Source organism: Schistocerca serialis, chromosome 11, assembly GCF_023864345.2.
Source record: "Schistocerca serialis cubense isolate TAMUIC-IGC-003099 chromosome 11, iqSchSeri2.2, whole genome shotgun sequence".
Classification (NCBI taxonomy): domain Eukaryota; kingdom Metazoa; phylum Arthropoda; class Insecta; order Orthoptera; family Acrididae; genus Schistocerca; species Schistocerca serialis.
The window spans coordinates 76,458,434-76,473,662 of NC_064648.1; the positions used below are offsets into that span (position 1 = coordinate 76,458,434).

Consider the following 15,229-nt stretch of genomic DNA (forward strand, 5'->3'; position numbering starts at 1 on the left):
TGCCGGGTTATTCTGACATTTCCCAGGGTACACATGATTGCAATTCGTATCTCTGTATTTATCATCAAACATTGCAATCTTCAGGCAGGCTCCTTTCGTGTACCCCATTATTAGATGAGGCACTAACTCTGGAGAGATCATAATTATTTGTAGTAATGCAAATGCTTAAAAAATGTCCCATAGCATGCTTTACGGTAACATTTGTTGAAAATCAACTAACCTGAGTATAATCAAATAGACTTAGCTAATGGGACATCCACATGGGGATACTGGTGCATCTCAATCTGTTCTTTATGAGACAATGTATGAATTGCATAGATCTATCTCATGTGCCATGCACTGTAACCAAAGATATGAAACTATGTCGATGTGCAACTGCCTAGCTCCAACGTGTACAAATTTATGGGTATAAATGTATGAGTGAGCTACACCTGCAGTCCTATGTGGCAAACTATTTAACTTACCTTTAGTAAACGTAGCCACATTAAACATGAACCATAAAAAATTTTAATAGCAGGAATACGTAATACAGAATCCAAATAAGTAGCATGAATCTGCAAACTATTTTCACAATTTTATATTTTAGTGAAAAGCAGCTTTTCTAGCTTTATATGAAACCTGTATCATCTTCCAACAAACTTCATTCACTAAAGTAATTTCAAACAAAAAATACTCCAATTCTGTTAACAACAATATTTAAAATCATAGTTTCTTGATTTATGATTCAGTTTGGACTCAAGATAACACTAACATTAGTCTTTCGACAGATGTCTAACAATACATGTTTCAAAAAGATCCATTTTGGACAGGAGTGCAAGGCAACAATTATAGTGTCTAAATGATGTTCCTAAGAACTTTTTGGTTATAAAATGCCACGCATATTAGCTTGAAGTGCAGTGGTGATAATGTGAAGACATTCATTACAGCCTTTATGGAATTTGCCACATATATTTCAGCAGAAAACATTTAAAAGTGGTCAGGAACATCATATGATGACAGCAATAATAACCGGTTACTAATGACATTTGTTTCAGTCTTATTATATAAATACCACATTACAACAATTAATGGCACTTTATTTTGACAAAGTACTATTGTCAATATTTCCCATTGCTTCTGTCACTTGAACTCTTATTTTAATAAATCACTGTGGATTACTTAATTTTTTTCAGAATCTTTAGAATCATCACAAGTGTATTTTCAGTGATGAGTCCATTAAAATAGAAGAGTTACAAGCCAGAATTTAAGCTTCATGTGAGTATAGTATTGTAAGTTTGTGAATTCAAGGCTCTGTTCTTACCTGAATAATAATAGTAATGATGTTTGTCTCAGCAAGCATTACTGAGAGAACAAAATATTTTTGTTTTGATTAAAATAGACCAACCACAAAAAGCACAGTACCAACAGGAACTGAAGTAGAAATATGCAAATAAGTAGCTGGAGACAATAGTGTAACAACATTACTATAATGAGAATGAAACAATTTAAAATCCATGCAATTTCCTTCCAAGTCACAACCAAAATTTCTAATGAAGTGTGTATGAGGATGGGAGTCGACAAACGATGAATAGATCAGCATTCCCTAAATATTTAAAAGCCACTGCAGTATTGTAGCCTAGATAGCAGCACACAATTATGTTGCAAGAACCATCATGAGAGATACATTCTCATTACAGTAAAAAGACACACAGCTGAAAGTGTCGCAAACTTCAGAAATGCCTATCACTTAATAAAAATAGTCTCAAGTTTTGGAAAGTATGACAAAACTTAATAAACGAACTACCTTACACCAATAAGAAATTGGTGAGAAATCGAAAACACTGACCAAAAACAAACATTATGAAATATAAGACAAAGCATTAGTAAAGATTTCTGAAAACCTCACATTTAGTCAGAGAAATTATGGAAAATACACACTATGAAATCATGTTTAAAGCAGATAAAAGACAACGAAAAAAATCAGGTTAAAACAAAGCAATTAGAAAGAAAGCAAATTTAATAAATTAACTTATTACAACAAAAATTATGCATTTGGATTAAATTCATATTCTAGTAATCACACTGAGCTCTTATAACTGTCCTCATGTTTATACAAACAATTGGAATTATAATCTGACACTACATCATGACAGTTTTCCCACTGATGTTTGTACAGTAGTTACATGATATTTAAAAACAGACAAATAATTAAAAGATTTGATGCATAGAATTAATCATCATTTAATCAGAATTATGTACAGGGATTTTTAATACAAATATTTTTCACAAGAAATATGGCACTTAAACTGACAATAGTATATTGGCATAAAATTTAATGAAACATGAAAATTTGAATTACTACATAATTTACCAAAAGATCCTTTTGTGTCAAGATACACTGTTGATCCAAATCATTATACCCACTTCCCTAGGAGGAGTGTGTGCTACCCAGTGGCATTTTTGTTATGTCAAGTAGTAACGAAACTATATAACCAGCAATGAATGGGTGATCATTCTAGTTACAGTATGTGTAAAAAACTGGCATAAATAACTTTGCCAAAGAGCAGATGGTTTTGCCTGGTGCCTGGGTAAGTGCAGCTAAAAACAGTGAATCTGGTTGGCTGCTCAGATGCTTCTATCATTAGCCTCTATGGAACATCTTTGAAAGATGGTATATCCACAAGTTGACAAAAGGTTGTAGGATTACCATGCATTACCTAGAACAAGGAGATCAGAACCTAGCTGCTCTGTAAAATGGGATTGATGGCAATCTGTGGAGACAGGAGAAAATGCTTGAGCAGGCACATGAGTTTCAAGCTATTCAGCAGACACTGTTGAACATGAGGCCCCAAGTTATATAACAGCTTTGTATTCCCATGTTGATCTAACAACATTGTCAGTTACTATAGTAATACAAATGGGATAATTGAGATTGGACTGCATACCAATAAAGATGTGTCACGTGTTGGGATAAGTGACATTTCTTGTGGACCAGGTCAATGGTTGTGCCCTGATGTGCCATCACCCAGATGAACAGTCGTTCAACACATGCACAACACAACAGGTGCAGAAAGTTGGGGGCAATGTCATGCTATAGGGGATATTCATATGAGACGCCAAGAAACAGCTGGTCATAATTGGAAGCACCATGACAGATGTGGAGAACACGAACATAATTGCAACCTCTGTATCACTTAATGGTTGATGTATTCCCTGGTCACAATCACAAGGTCAGAATCACACTGTAATGGTTTGAGCATCATGATAGCTCACACTGTTGTCTTTCCCACCTCATTAAATCATTATGAAACGAATTTGGGATGCTATTGCACACCAACTACACAGCAACAAACTGATAGCCTGCAGTAAATGGGAACTGTGTGAGGTGTGTGTAGACATATAGTCCAATTTACTAGTGGAAAACTAACAGAGTACTAATGAGTCCATACCATACAGAAGCACTGTTGTATTGCAGTCTGAAAGTGCTACTAGGCAGATGATTACAATTTTTGCCTGATCTCTGCATACTTGCCACCATCAGTTATTTCCTAATGTAGTAGTAGCACAGATAGTTCACATGTGTGCAAATTTTGATCACACAAACAGCATTACTATTAAGAAGGCATACCTCAGTAACATGTTTGCATAATCATGATATTTTTGTATCTTTCTCCATCGTTGAGAAAAATAGCCTGAGTGATGGATGTGTAATAAACACATTTATGCTGTCGCCTGGGTACTGCCTACAGCTTCATGAATATTGAAATGGCAGTTTCTTTCAAATAATTAGCAACATACTGGTAAATTCTTGAAGAATATGGAGTCGTGATTACTGCATAGGACTTCTACTCAAACAAGTAACAGATATCTCTCAATGCACCAATTTCTGGTAGACAGATCGTTATAGCATGGAGCATTTATAACAAAAAATTGCAATGTGTGCTTCATATATTGTATTTAGTATGCAACTTCTTTGAACATGAAGCTGTGAAAACGGATTTGTCGTATTTTTTGTGACCTTTCTGTAGCACATGCGAACAATATTCATAACGCACTTGTGCTCTCCTTTGAACATGTTTAAGTCTACAGACCTCAACAATACTTTGAGTGGTCTCTACGTAATGTGTATTATTGCATGCTTCTAAAGATGATAGACCGGATTAAAAGATTCCCAGCAAATATCACATCTGTGTAGCCTTCTTTTCAGTGTGTAGTGATAGCTGTTTCTTGAGGTTACTCGAGTTTTTATACAATTTGCCAAAAATACTACATTTGTGTGGTCGTTTACCGGTGTGTACTAATGTTTCCTTGAGATTACCAGAGTAAGAAAAATATTTGCCGCAAGTATCATATTTGTAGGGGCTCATTCCTGCGTGTATTTTCAGATGACCCAGTTCTGAAAACGATTTGCCACCAACATTGACTGTGTGGTCCCTGTTCAGTGTGTATTAATTCGTGTTTCTTGAGACTGCCCCATTGAGGAAACGATTTACGCAACACTATATTTGTAGGGTCTCTTTCCAATATGTGTCAACAAATGCCTCTTGAGATGGCCCGACTGAGTAAATGATTTTCCACAAACTTCGCATTCGTGGGGTCTCTTTCCTGTGTGTATTAACATATGGGTCTTGAGATGGCCCAACAGAGTGAACGATTTTCCACAAACACCGCATTCATGGGGTCTCTTTCCTATATGTATTAACAAGTGGGTCTTGAGATGGCCCGACAGAGTGAACGATTTTCCACAAACACCGCATTCATGGGGTCTCGTTCCTGTGTGTATTAATTCGTGTACCTTGAGATTGCCCGAACGAATAAACGATTTTCCACAAACAGTACATTTGTAGGATCTCTTACCAGTGTGTATTAATCCATGGCTCTTGAGATGTCTCGACTTAGTAAAAGATTTTCCACAAACATCGCACTCGTGGGGTCTCTTTCCTGTGTGTATTACGTTTTGGGTCTTGAGATGGCCCGACTGAGTAAACGATTTTCCAGAAACACCACATTCATGGGGTCTCTTTCCTTTATGTATTAATTCATGTCTTTTGAGATTGCTCGACTGAGTAAACGATTTTCCACAAACACGGCATTCGTGGGGTCTCTTTCCCGTGTGTATTAATTCGTGAGCCTTCAGACTGCCCGAAAGAATAAACGATTTTCCACAAACACCGCATTCATGGGGTCTCTTTCCTGTATGTATTAATTCATGTCTTTTGAGATGGCTCGACTGAGTAAACGATTTTCCACAAACATGGCATTCGTGGGGTCTCTTTCCCGTGTGTATTAATTCGTGTACCTTGAGACTATTTGAACGATTAAACAATTTGCCACAAACATCACATTTGTGACGTCTCTTTGCACTTAGCACAGTGTGGACATTAACATGATCACTTGTACACAAAATTCCATAGTCATCACATCTGAGTTGCTCTGCAACTTGTGTCACAGTATGTGTATTGCTTGTGTCACTAAAGGATTTCCTTAAAGTTTTCGTGGTTTCCTTGGATGAAGATTGCTTCTCAGTCTGTTCCACGATTTCTTCTCGTACACTTTCTAAGGAGATGATGTTTTCATGGTAATCACTGCATTCAAGTTTCTCACTGTTGGCAGCTGATAATGCTTGGTCACCCTCACTCATTCTCAAATGTTCTTTCAAGCTGTCATCAGTGGGCAATACCTCACCACATGACTTACACACATATGCAGGTGCCTGCACACCATCCATGTGGATGAAGATATGCATTATGAGTCTGTATTTTGAAGGGAAGCTCTGTAGGCAGAAACTACAGTTAAACTTATGGAATTCCTTTTCCCTGATGCTACAACTTAATCTAGTGCCACATAAGCTGTCTTCATGTGAAGTCCGTAACTTGGTATAGTTATGAGACATACTGAAATCTGTTGACATCTCTGTATCTATCTTCTGATCGTCATCGACTAGTCCTTGATGTAATGCTTCTTGATACGAAACGTTACAGCTGTCACCAGCACTTTGAATGAAACTGAGGAAGGAGAAAAGAGGTGTGAAATGTTGATTTACATGATACAAAAAGCAGTATTTCACCATCCACAGAATCAGGGACTATAAACCGAAAGAAAAAATGTATGGGTGTCACAGATAACTTATTCAGTACATGTAAGTGATTTAAAATTATCATGACATTCTGCCAGAGCAATAGAATTTTTATAAGGCAAATGATCACAGGAAATTCAATAACGACCAGTCTCATTCAGTGCTGACTGGGTTTCCTAATTTTTTAGTAGGTACTGTTGTTTAAAAAAGTCTTGTAATATTTTTAAAATACTGTTCAACAATCTTTTAGATCAAATTATTACTTTTATTAGATATAATATCCCTCAGTTCTTGACGTAACAGTTTCCTCCCAAAAATAAAGGAAAAGAAAAGAGAAATCAATGATTTTAAAATAAAAATAAATCACTCTCTCCAAGTGGATCTTTCTTTGTTTTGGAGAACACTTTGAGCTTAGAGTATAAATTCTTGAAAGCACTCATGATAAATTTATTTCACAAAGCAATTAAGCATGGCATTTTATTTGATTCCAAATGAATCCCCAACTACCACAAACATCACATTTATTATTGGCTAGGTAGTATGGCCATCAACCAGGTGGACAACACCTGTACACGAACACATACATAAATTTCCAGACTGATGAACAAATGTGAATGACACACACAAATTATTCCGAATTTAGAGTGCGTTGTTAGCAGCACAGCTTATGTTTAGCCCTTTCTAATTGACATATTGTCTGTCAGGCAGGATGCCAATGCAGTTACAGCCTCCCATTCGATAGTATCTTCACAACTCCTGGTCCCCTGGAGTTTCAATACATCCTCAACTGAATCACACACCCCTATCAATGGTGACATCAGCACAAATCATGTACAGTCCATCCTACCATAGTCTCCTGCGACCAAGTGATGGCAGTAGGCGCATGGTCTACCCGTGTGATATCTGGGTATAATCATTCCACCTGCAGCTACCCCATTCCATCACAATAGAACTGGACATCTTTGAGCTTCCCAATGAGGTCATTGGAGTGTGGATATGGCTGTGGGTGTGTAGGAGCATGCACATACTTGCATGCTATTATTCTATCCTGATTGCTGCTTTTGACTGTTTTGTCTTTTGATGGATATGTGGTTTCAAGTAACCAATGACAGCGAAACATTACAGTTTGATTACATCAAAAACTGAAATTTTGCTGCCGTAGATGGCTATGCAGAGAAACATTTTAAGAAATATTTCTGTCTTGAGTTCGCTCATAGAGGTTAGCCTTAAAAGCTCTGAACAAAATAATCATGATCTCAGTTGTGCTGCAGATTGTTAATCTTCGTTTTCTTGGATATACTGCACCTCATATAGTTGTGGTAAGGTTATGACATAAGTTTACATTAAAGGCTACAAAAGGCTGTCTAAAATCATCAGACACTAAGTTAATGTAGAATATTGTATCCCACTGACTACAGTACTGTATGTTGAATACCCTTTTGGGTATGCCCTATGTAGGTATATTTCTTATACAGTCGCTTCCACATCTGCCGGATTATAAGAGTAGATGCCTGGTGTGCCCATAATCAACGTGGCTGAAAACACCTCCCACTTTCAAAGCTTACAGATAGCATAGATGGCAGGCACTGACTTTCCCGAACACTCCTATGTAAACATATACAAGGAGGACACAGCCACAATTACACATATTTCCCACATATCAGATAAGGGAAAGGCAGTGTATTCCAGCCATTCACATTCTCAAGGTGGAGCAATATCCTTCAAATGTACACTGGATGTGGGTGCGCAGTTTCTTGGATTCTACAGACGAAGTATGCCACATGCTGATCGAATTTTTCTTGTCATTTGGCTTACACCTTACAGTAATTATTGTGCAATGTATCATTTTCGCCTGGGTTCAGTAGAACAGGCAAGATTGCTTTCTCACATAAAGCGGAAATTTTCCTTCTAGTTCAGCTGTTATGTGGCACTACTTGAAAATAAAAAGTCATATCTAGGTTTCTTGTGGCATTACATCCACCCTGTCTGAGCTATCTCCTTTTCTCCCCTCAGGTTTTTAGATTTGTTCCTGACTGATACAGCAGTTTCATGGGCTATCACAACAATAGTAAATCCTCCTCATCATTACTCATACTTTTGTTGAGCCAGCAGACAAAAGAAATGACGTAGACAGCTGTTCTGGGCTAAATATTCACTGTAGATGAACAACATTGGAACTATCACCACGCTTTGCGCGAGGTGAATACTGTGGGTTGACACTCACTTCCACAACAGGACAAGTGCACCAACAGTGTGGTGAATCTACCTTGCAATAACCATAGTCTGGCAAGATGTAAGCAATTTTGAATATCTCCAGATGGTAAAACAATCCTCTGTTTGCTCCATGTGGTACCCACCTCAGTGACCTTTTGACATACCTATGTGTGTAGGTTACAATTATAATGAAGCAGGATTAGAGATTAGTTGTGAGAAAATAAATAACTGTGCTGAAGTAAATTCTAGCACTTGTAATCAGAAGACATAGCTCATCTCACAACGCACCAGGAGATGCTGGTATTACACCTACATATTACTGACATTAATATCTCCTACAAATGAAATGGCTGGCAAAATTTTAGGGCAATATTAGCAATGCTTCTTGCAAAAGAGGATCTTGGCAAATCAAAACAAAATCTATTGTTATCATTGAGTAACTGCCCTAAGAATTCATACAGCTAGTGTCTGATCTCAATCCTCACTTATTCCTCACAGACAGCAAATAATACAGGTTGCCCATCCAGCTGTCCTTACCCCCACTGGAAACCAGTCAGATACTGTGCCCTGACAGCATGGGAGTATTGAAACATTTACAAAGTGACTCGCATGAAATACAGTGATCTTCTACAGATAAAAAGTTTCATTTACTCAACATGTGCTATCAAAACATGAATTTTCCATTGCAGTATAATAGTAATTAAACCAATGATAAGCTTTTGTGTTATTACTACAAGGCATTAGGGAGATGACAATTTGAAGGTTTTCACTGTGGAACTTTATGGTTCCATCACAAAACCATCAATATTTGCATCACATGTGATTCATGGGATATAGGGTATTTGTACCTGATGCTCTGAAAGTGCCAAGTCTCATTATTTGGACAGTTATTATCTTATATGTTTTTTCTCCAGTGAGTATGGTGGTGGTGTAGGTTTCAAGTATTTTCTATCTAGTTCTTTTGGGATAGAGTAGAACATCAAGTAACACCCCCCATCAGTTGCCACAACCCTCAAGCCATCATCAAATGTGTTCTTGAAGACATTGCTAGTGAAACTTCCAACACTGAATATACCAAGATGTCCCATTGGAACAACCTTCTCATAACGAAAGTGAATGACACAGCAAATATCCTAGTCTTTTGCTGGACAGTCATGGTTCAAGCTGGTAGAATTGTTGCAACACATATGTTCCTGATTCATATACAGCTTTCTGATATTTCTCATAGAGTTCTTGTCCTTTAAATGACACAATGAAATCCCACAACAAAGCTTGTGATATTTGGGACTTATGGCATCATGTCAAGATTGATTACGTGAGCAGTAACACATGCTGTTAACCCTTATGAACTTCAGTTTAATATTATATCTCTTAACTGCATCTTACCATTTTAGTTATTCATAATTTTCCTCAAGAATGTGTTGCCTCATTTCTACCAGCCCTTCTTAATTGCTGTGTAACGTCTGAAAAATAACTTATGATAAACAAAAACTTACTATAGTGTTGTGAGAATATATGATATTTAGTGTACTACTAAAAAGTCTATCAGCATCTCCACGGCACAATGTCATGATTTCCTAATTTTGTGACGTTTTGGTAATAGCTAAGTTATTTGACATGTTTCAGTTGTGTGGCACCCACTTACCATATTAAACATTTATCTTGCCAAAGTGAAGTGACATGCCTGCCTTAATGAAACTGGGAGACATACAGTATATAAAACTGCAATGGAAGGATATCTACGGAGAGTCCACACGCTAACATGAGATTAATGAAGATGGATGGCCGGTCTTTCTAGTAGTACAGGTACCAGCCACAACCATACCATATGCTAGGGAAATTATTTTGCAATTCCAGAGGACATGGTGCTCTGCTGTATAGTTTAATGATAATGACATCCAATTGGGTAAAATATTCTAGTAGCAATATAGCCTCCCAATAAGATCTCTGGGAGGGGGCTACTCTGGTGGATATCATCAGGGGAAAGAAACAATATCACTGTAAGTGAGAGTGTGGAATGTTAAGTCCCTTGATTGATTAGGTGAGTCAGAGAACATGAAATCAGAAATGGATAAGTTGAAGTTCGATATGGTGGGAATTAGTGTGGTGCATGGCAGGAAGAACAACATTTCTGGTTAGGTGGGTGCAGAGTTATCAACACAAAATGAAATAGGAGTAATGCATGAGTAGAAGTAATTATAAATAATAATACAGAAAAGTAGGTAAACTATTATGAACAGTACTGTTGACTCCAAAACGGCCTTGCTGTGCTGGTACTGCAGACGGCTGAAAGCAAGGGGAAACTACAGCCATAATTTTTCCCGAGGACAAGCTGCTTTACTGTATGATTAAATGATGATGTCGTCCTCTTGGGTAAAATATTCCAGAGGTAAAATAGTCCCCCATTCGGATCTCCGGGCGGGGACTACTCAGGAGGACGTCGTTATCAGGAGAAAGAAAACTGGCGTTCTACGGATCGGAGCGTGGAATGTCCGATCCCTTAATCGGGCAGGTAGGTTAGAAAATTTAAAAAGGGCAGTGGATAGGTTAAAGTTATAGTGGGAATTAGTGAAGTTCGGTGGCAGGAGGAACAAGACTTTTGGTCAGGTGATTACAGGGTTATAAATACAAAATCAAGTAGGGGTAATGCAGGAGTAGGTTTAATAATGAATAAAAAAATAGGAGTGCTGGTTAGCTACTACAAACAGCATAGTGAACGCATTATTGTGGCCAAGAAAGACACAAAGCCCATGCCTACTACAGTAGTACAAGTTTATATGCCAACTAGCTCTGCAGATGATGAAGAAATAGATGCAATGTATGACGAGATAAAAGAAATTATTCAGGTAGTGAAGGGAGACGAAAATTTAATAGTCATGGGTGACTGGAATTCGTCAGTAGGAAAAGGGAGAGAAGGAAACATAGTAGGTGAATATGGATTGAAGGGAAGGATTGAAAGAGGAAGCCGCCTTGTAGAATTTTGCACAGAGCATAACTTAATCATAGCTAACACTTGGTTCAAGAATCATAAAAGAAGCTTGTATACCTGGAAGAATCCTGGAGATACTAAAAGGTATCAGATAGATTATATAATGGTAAGACAGAAATTTAGGAACCAGGTTTTAAATTGTAAGACATTTCCAGGGGCAGATGTGGATTCTGACCACAATCTCTTGGTTATGAACTGCAGATTGAAACTGAAGAAACTGCAAAAAGGTGGGAATTTAAGGAGATGGGACCTGGATAAACTGAAAGAACCAGAGGTTGTAGAGAGTTTCAGGGAGAGCATAAGGGAACAATTGACACGCATGGGGGAAAGAAATACAGTAGAAGAAGAATGGGTAGCTCTGAGGGATGAAGTAGTGAAGGCAGCAGAGGATCAAGTAGGTAAAAAGACGAGGGCTAATAGAAATCCTTGGGTAACAGAAGAAATATTGAATTTAATTGATGAAAGGAGAAAAAATAAAAATGCAGTAACTGAAGCAGGCAAAAAGGAATACAAACGTCTAAAAAATGATATCGACAGGAAATGCAAAATGGCTAAGCAGGGATGGCTAGAGGACAAATGTAAGGATGTAGAGGCTTGTCTCACTAGGGGTAAGATAGATACTGCCTACAGGAAAATTAAAGAGACCTTTGGATAAAAGAGAACCAGTTGCATGAATATCAAGAGCTCAGATGGGAACCCAGTTCTAAGCAAAGAAGGGAAAGTAGAAAGGTGGAAGTAGTGTATAGTGGTCTATACAGGGGCCATGTTCTTGAGGACACTGTTATGGTAATGGAAGAGGATGTAGATGAAGATGAAATGGGAGATATGATTCTGCGTGAAGAGTTTGACAGAGCACTGAAAGACCTGAGTCGAAACAAGGCCCCGGGAGTAGACAACATTCCATTAGAACTACTGATGGTAGACTTTTGTCATGACTGGTTCTCCCAAGGCCATCTGGTGAGCACGATGTATGAGACAGGCGAAATACCCTCAGACTTCAAGAAGAATATAATAATTCCAATCCCAAAGAAAGCAGGTGTTGACAGAAGTGAAAATTACCGAAATATCGGTTTAATAAGTCACAGCTGCAAAATACTAATGCGAATTCCTTACAGACGAATGGAAAACCTGGTAGAAGCCCACCTCGGGGAAGATCAGTTTGAATTCCGTAGAAATGTTGGAACACGTAAGGCAATACTGACCTTACGACTTATCTTAGAAGAAAGATTAAGAAAAGGCAAACCTACGTTGCTAGCATTTGTAGACTTAGAGAAAGCTTTTGATAACGTGAACTGGAATACTCTCTTTCAAATTCTGAAGGTGGCAGGCGTAAAATACAGGGAGCGAAAGGCGATTTACAATTTGTACAGAAACAAGATGGCAGTTATAAGAGTCGAGGGGCATGAAAGGGAAGCAGTGGTTGGGAAAGGATTGAGACAGGGTTGTAGCCTCTCCCCGATGTTATTCAATCTGTATATTGAGCAAGCAGTAAAGGAAACAAAAGAAAAATTCGGAGTAGGTATTAACATTCATGGACAAGAAGTAAAAACTTTGAGGTTCGCCAATGACATTGTGATTCTGTCAGAGACAGCAAAGGACTTGGAAGAGCAGTTGAACAGAATGGACAGTGTCTTGAAAGGAGGATATAAGATGAACATCAACAAAAGCAAAACGACGATAATGGAATGTAGTCAAATTAAGTCGGGTGATGCTGAGGGAATTAGATTAGGAAATGAGACACTTAAAGTAGTAAAGGAGTTTTGCTATTTAGGGAGTAAAATAACTGAGGATGGTCGAAGTAGAGAGGATATAAAATGTAAACTGGCAATGGCAAGGAAATCGTTTCTGAAGAAGAGAAATTTGTTAACATCGAGTATAGATTTAAGTGTCAGGAAGTCGTTTCTGAAAGTATTTGTATGGAGTGTAGGCATGTATGGAAGTGGAACATGGACGATAACTAGTTTGGACAAGAAGAGAATAGAAGCTTTCGAAATGTGGTGCTACAGAAGAATGCTGAAGATAAGGTGGGTAGATCACGTAACTAATGAGGAGGTATTGAATAGGATTGGGGAGAAGAGAACTTTGTGGCACAACTTGACCAGAAGACGGGATCGGTTGGTAGGACATGTTTTCGGGCATCAAGGGATCACAAATTTAGCATTGGAGGGCACTGTGGAGGGTAAAAATCGTAGAGGGAGACCAAGAGATGAATACACTAAGCAGATTCAGAAGGATGTAGGTTGCAGTAGGTACTGGGAGATGATGAAGCTTGCACAGGATAGAGTAGCATGGAGAGCCGCATCAAACCAGTCTCAGGACTGAAGACCACAACAACAAGAACACTGTTGACTCAGTTCCATAGGCAACACAGATAAAAAGGCAAAACTATCTATAATTGTACAGGCACGTATAATTACTAGCTGTGTCAATTATGAAGAACTTAAAAGAATATATAAGCTTGTACCTAGATAAAATTTTGAAGTGGAGCAAGCCTTCAACCATTAGGATTAAAAACAGTGAATTTCACAAAAAGGAGAAACATAGTGCCCTATTACTACACTCATAAATTCTTGAATGTAGCAATATTTGAAGATACCAATGATATCATCACACTGGTTCAGTTGTAGGTACAGCAGTCAGTCCATTGCTGGGATACCACAGAAATCCAATGCTTTCAAAACAACTGTGTGACTCAACTCAGAACATTGCTAAAGGGTGTGTGATGCATATCAAATAGGTCTAACCAGGGATATTAATCTATTACTTCACATTGCTTTGCAAGGAACAGATATAGATCTAGACATAGCGGTCACACTCATCTGTGAGCATTTACTAGGTGAAAAATGGTAAATGTTTACCATGGATATACACAGTAAATGCAGAATTGAATCATTTCCAAAAAATGATTTTGCAACCTCATGAGTCCAGCCTTCCTAATACAACAGGTCAAGTGGCTACTACAGTTCAAACACCAAAAAAGCACAGCCACAATTTGGGATGAGAACATCTTGTGCCAGGAAAAAAGAGCTTTACTGAACACAAAGGAAGATCTGATAGTGCATTACAGACAGTACAGCAGAATATTTCACTATGCACAGTTTGTTGTCTTCTGAAGTAGTTAGAGCTCTGTCCACCTTGCACAAGATACTTAAGTCCAAGGAGTTATTCTTCCCTTGCTCTTACTTCCATTCTGTATCATGGTTTTTTTAGAGAATAAGAATATTAGGAAAATTATTAACACAATTGATAACATTTGTCCTGTAATTTCACTCTAGTTCTGTGGTGACAAAACTTTCCTTCTATGATCGAAGCACAACTGATCAGTATTCATTTTACTGTCATTGCCAGATAAATCACTGTCAGTTTTGCTCCCAAATCAGCCAAGTTTGCAATGTGTGCATTAAGCCCTTTTGGGGAATTGTACTGTGTGAGATTTCCCAAATTCAGACATTGGTAATTCTAGGCATCCTTTGTTGTAGCTTCTCAAGTCACAAAAGATGACTCACCAGTTAAGTCTTCATGGCCTTACTAACGCTGACTACAGCAGCTGCTGAAATTTAAGACCATGATGGTGGCCTGTAAACTGTCAATACAACAAGCTTATGTTTCCCAATCCACATTGCTGACACAGTATTCAAAGAGCTGTTCACCCCAACATTCATTAATCTGAAGGGGCTGAAACTTGACTCCAGTTTTTGGGTATATAACCACTCACCCTTTCCTCTTACTCATTCTACATGGTAGGACATTAGCTTGTACCCATCACATTGAATTTCTATGACTTCCATGTCATATTCAATTAGAATAGTTAGCACTATACAGCTGCTGACACTTCACCTGCACTTTGGTTTGATTCTTTTTCATAAAAGAAGTACACTGTTTTTATTAAGGAACCAATACACAAACTAGCTGGTGTATAGAATGTGTTAATATCCTTACTTCTCTGTAATATTTTTACTTATCAATAATAA

The 15,229-nt window shown here is 37.9% G+C and overlaps 1 protein-coding gene across 5 annotated transcripts in view; it reads right to left on the reverse strand.

Moving 5' to 3' along the window:
• The window catches only part of LOC126426925 (zinc finger protein ZFP2-like), a 211,505-nt gene that overhangs the window by 76,768 nt on the left and 119,508 nt on the right, over nucleotides 1-15,229 (reverse strand). For 2 of the 5 annotated variants that reach the window (XM_050089029.1, XM_050089028.1), the window contains exon 7: nucleotides 1,979-5,984. The exons of the other annotated variants lie outside the window; for them this stretch is intronic. In XM_050089029.1, coding sequence (XP_049944986.1) covers nucleotides 4,469-5,984 — 1,516 coding nt within the window. In that variant the 3' untranslated portion in view covers nucleotides 1,979-4,468. Of the gene's footprint in view, nucleotides 1-1,978; nucleotides 5,985-15,229 lie in introns of those variants that run through there. 5 annotated transcript variants of the gene reach the window in all.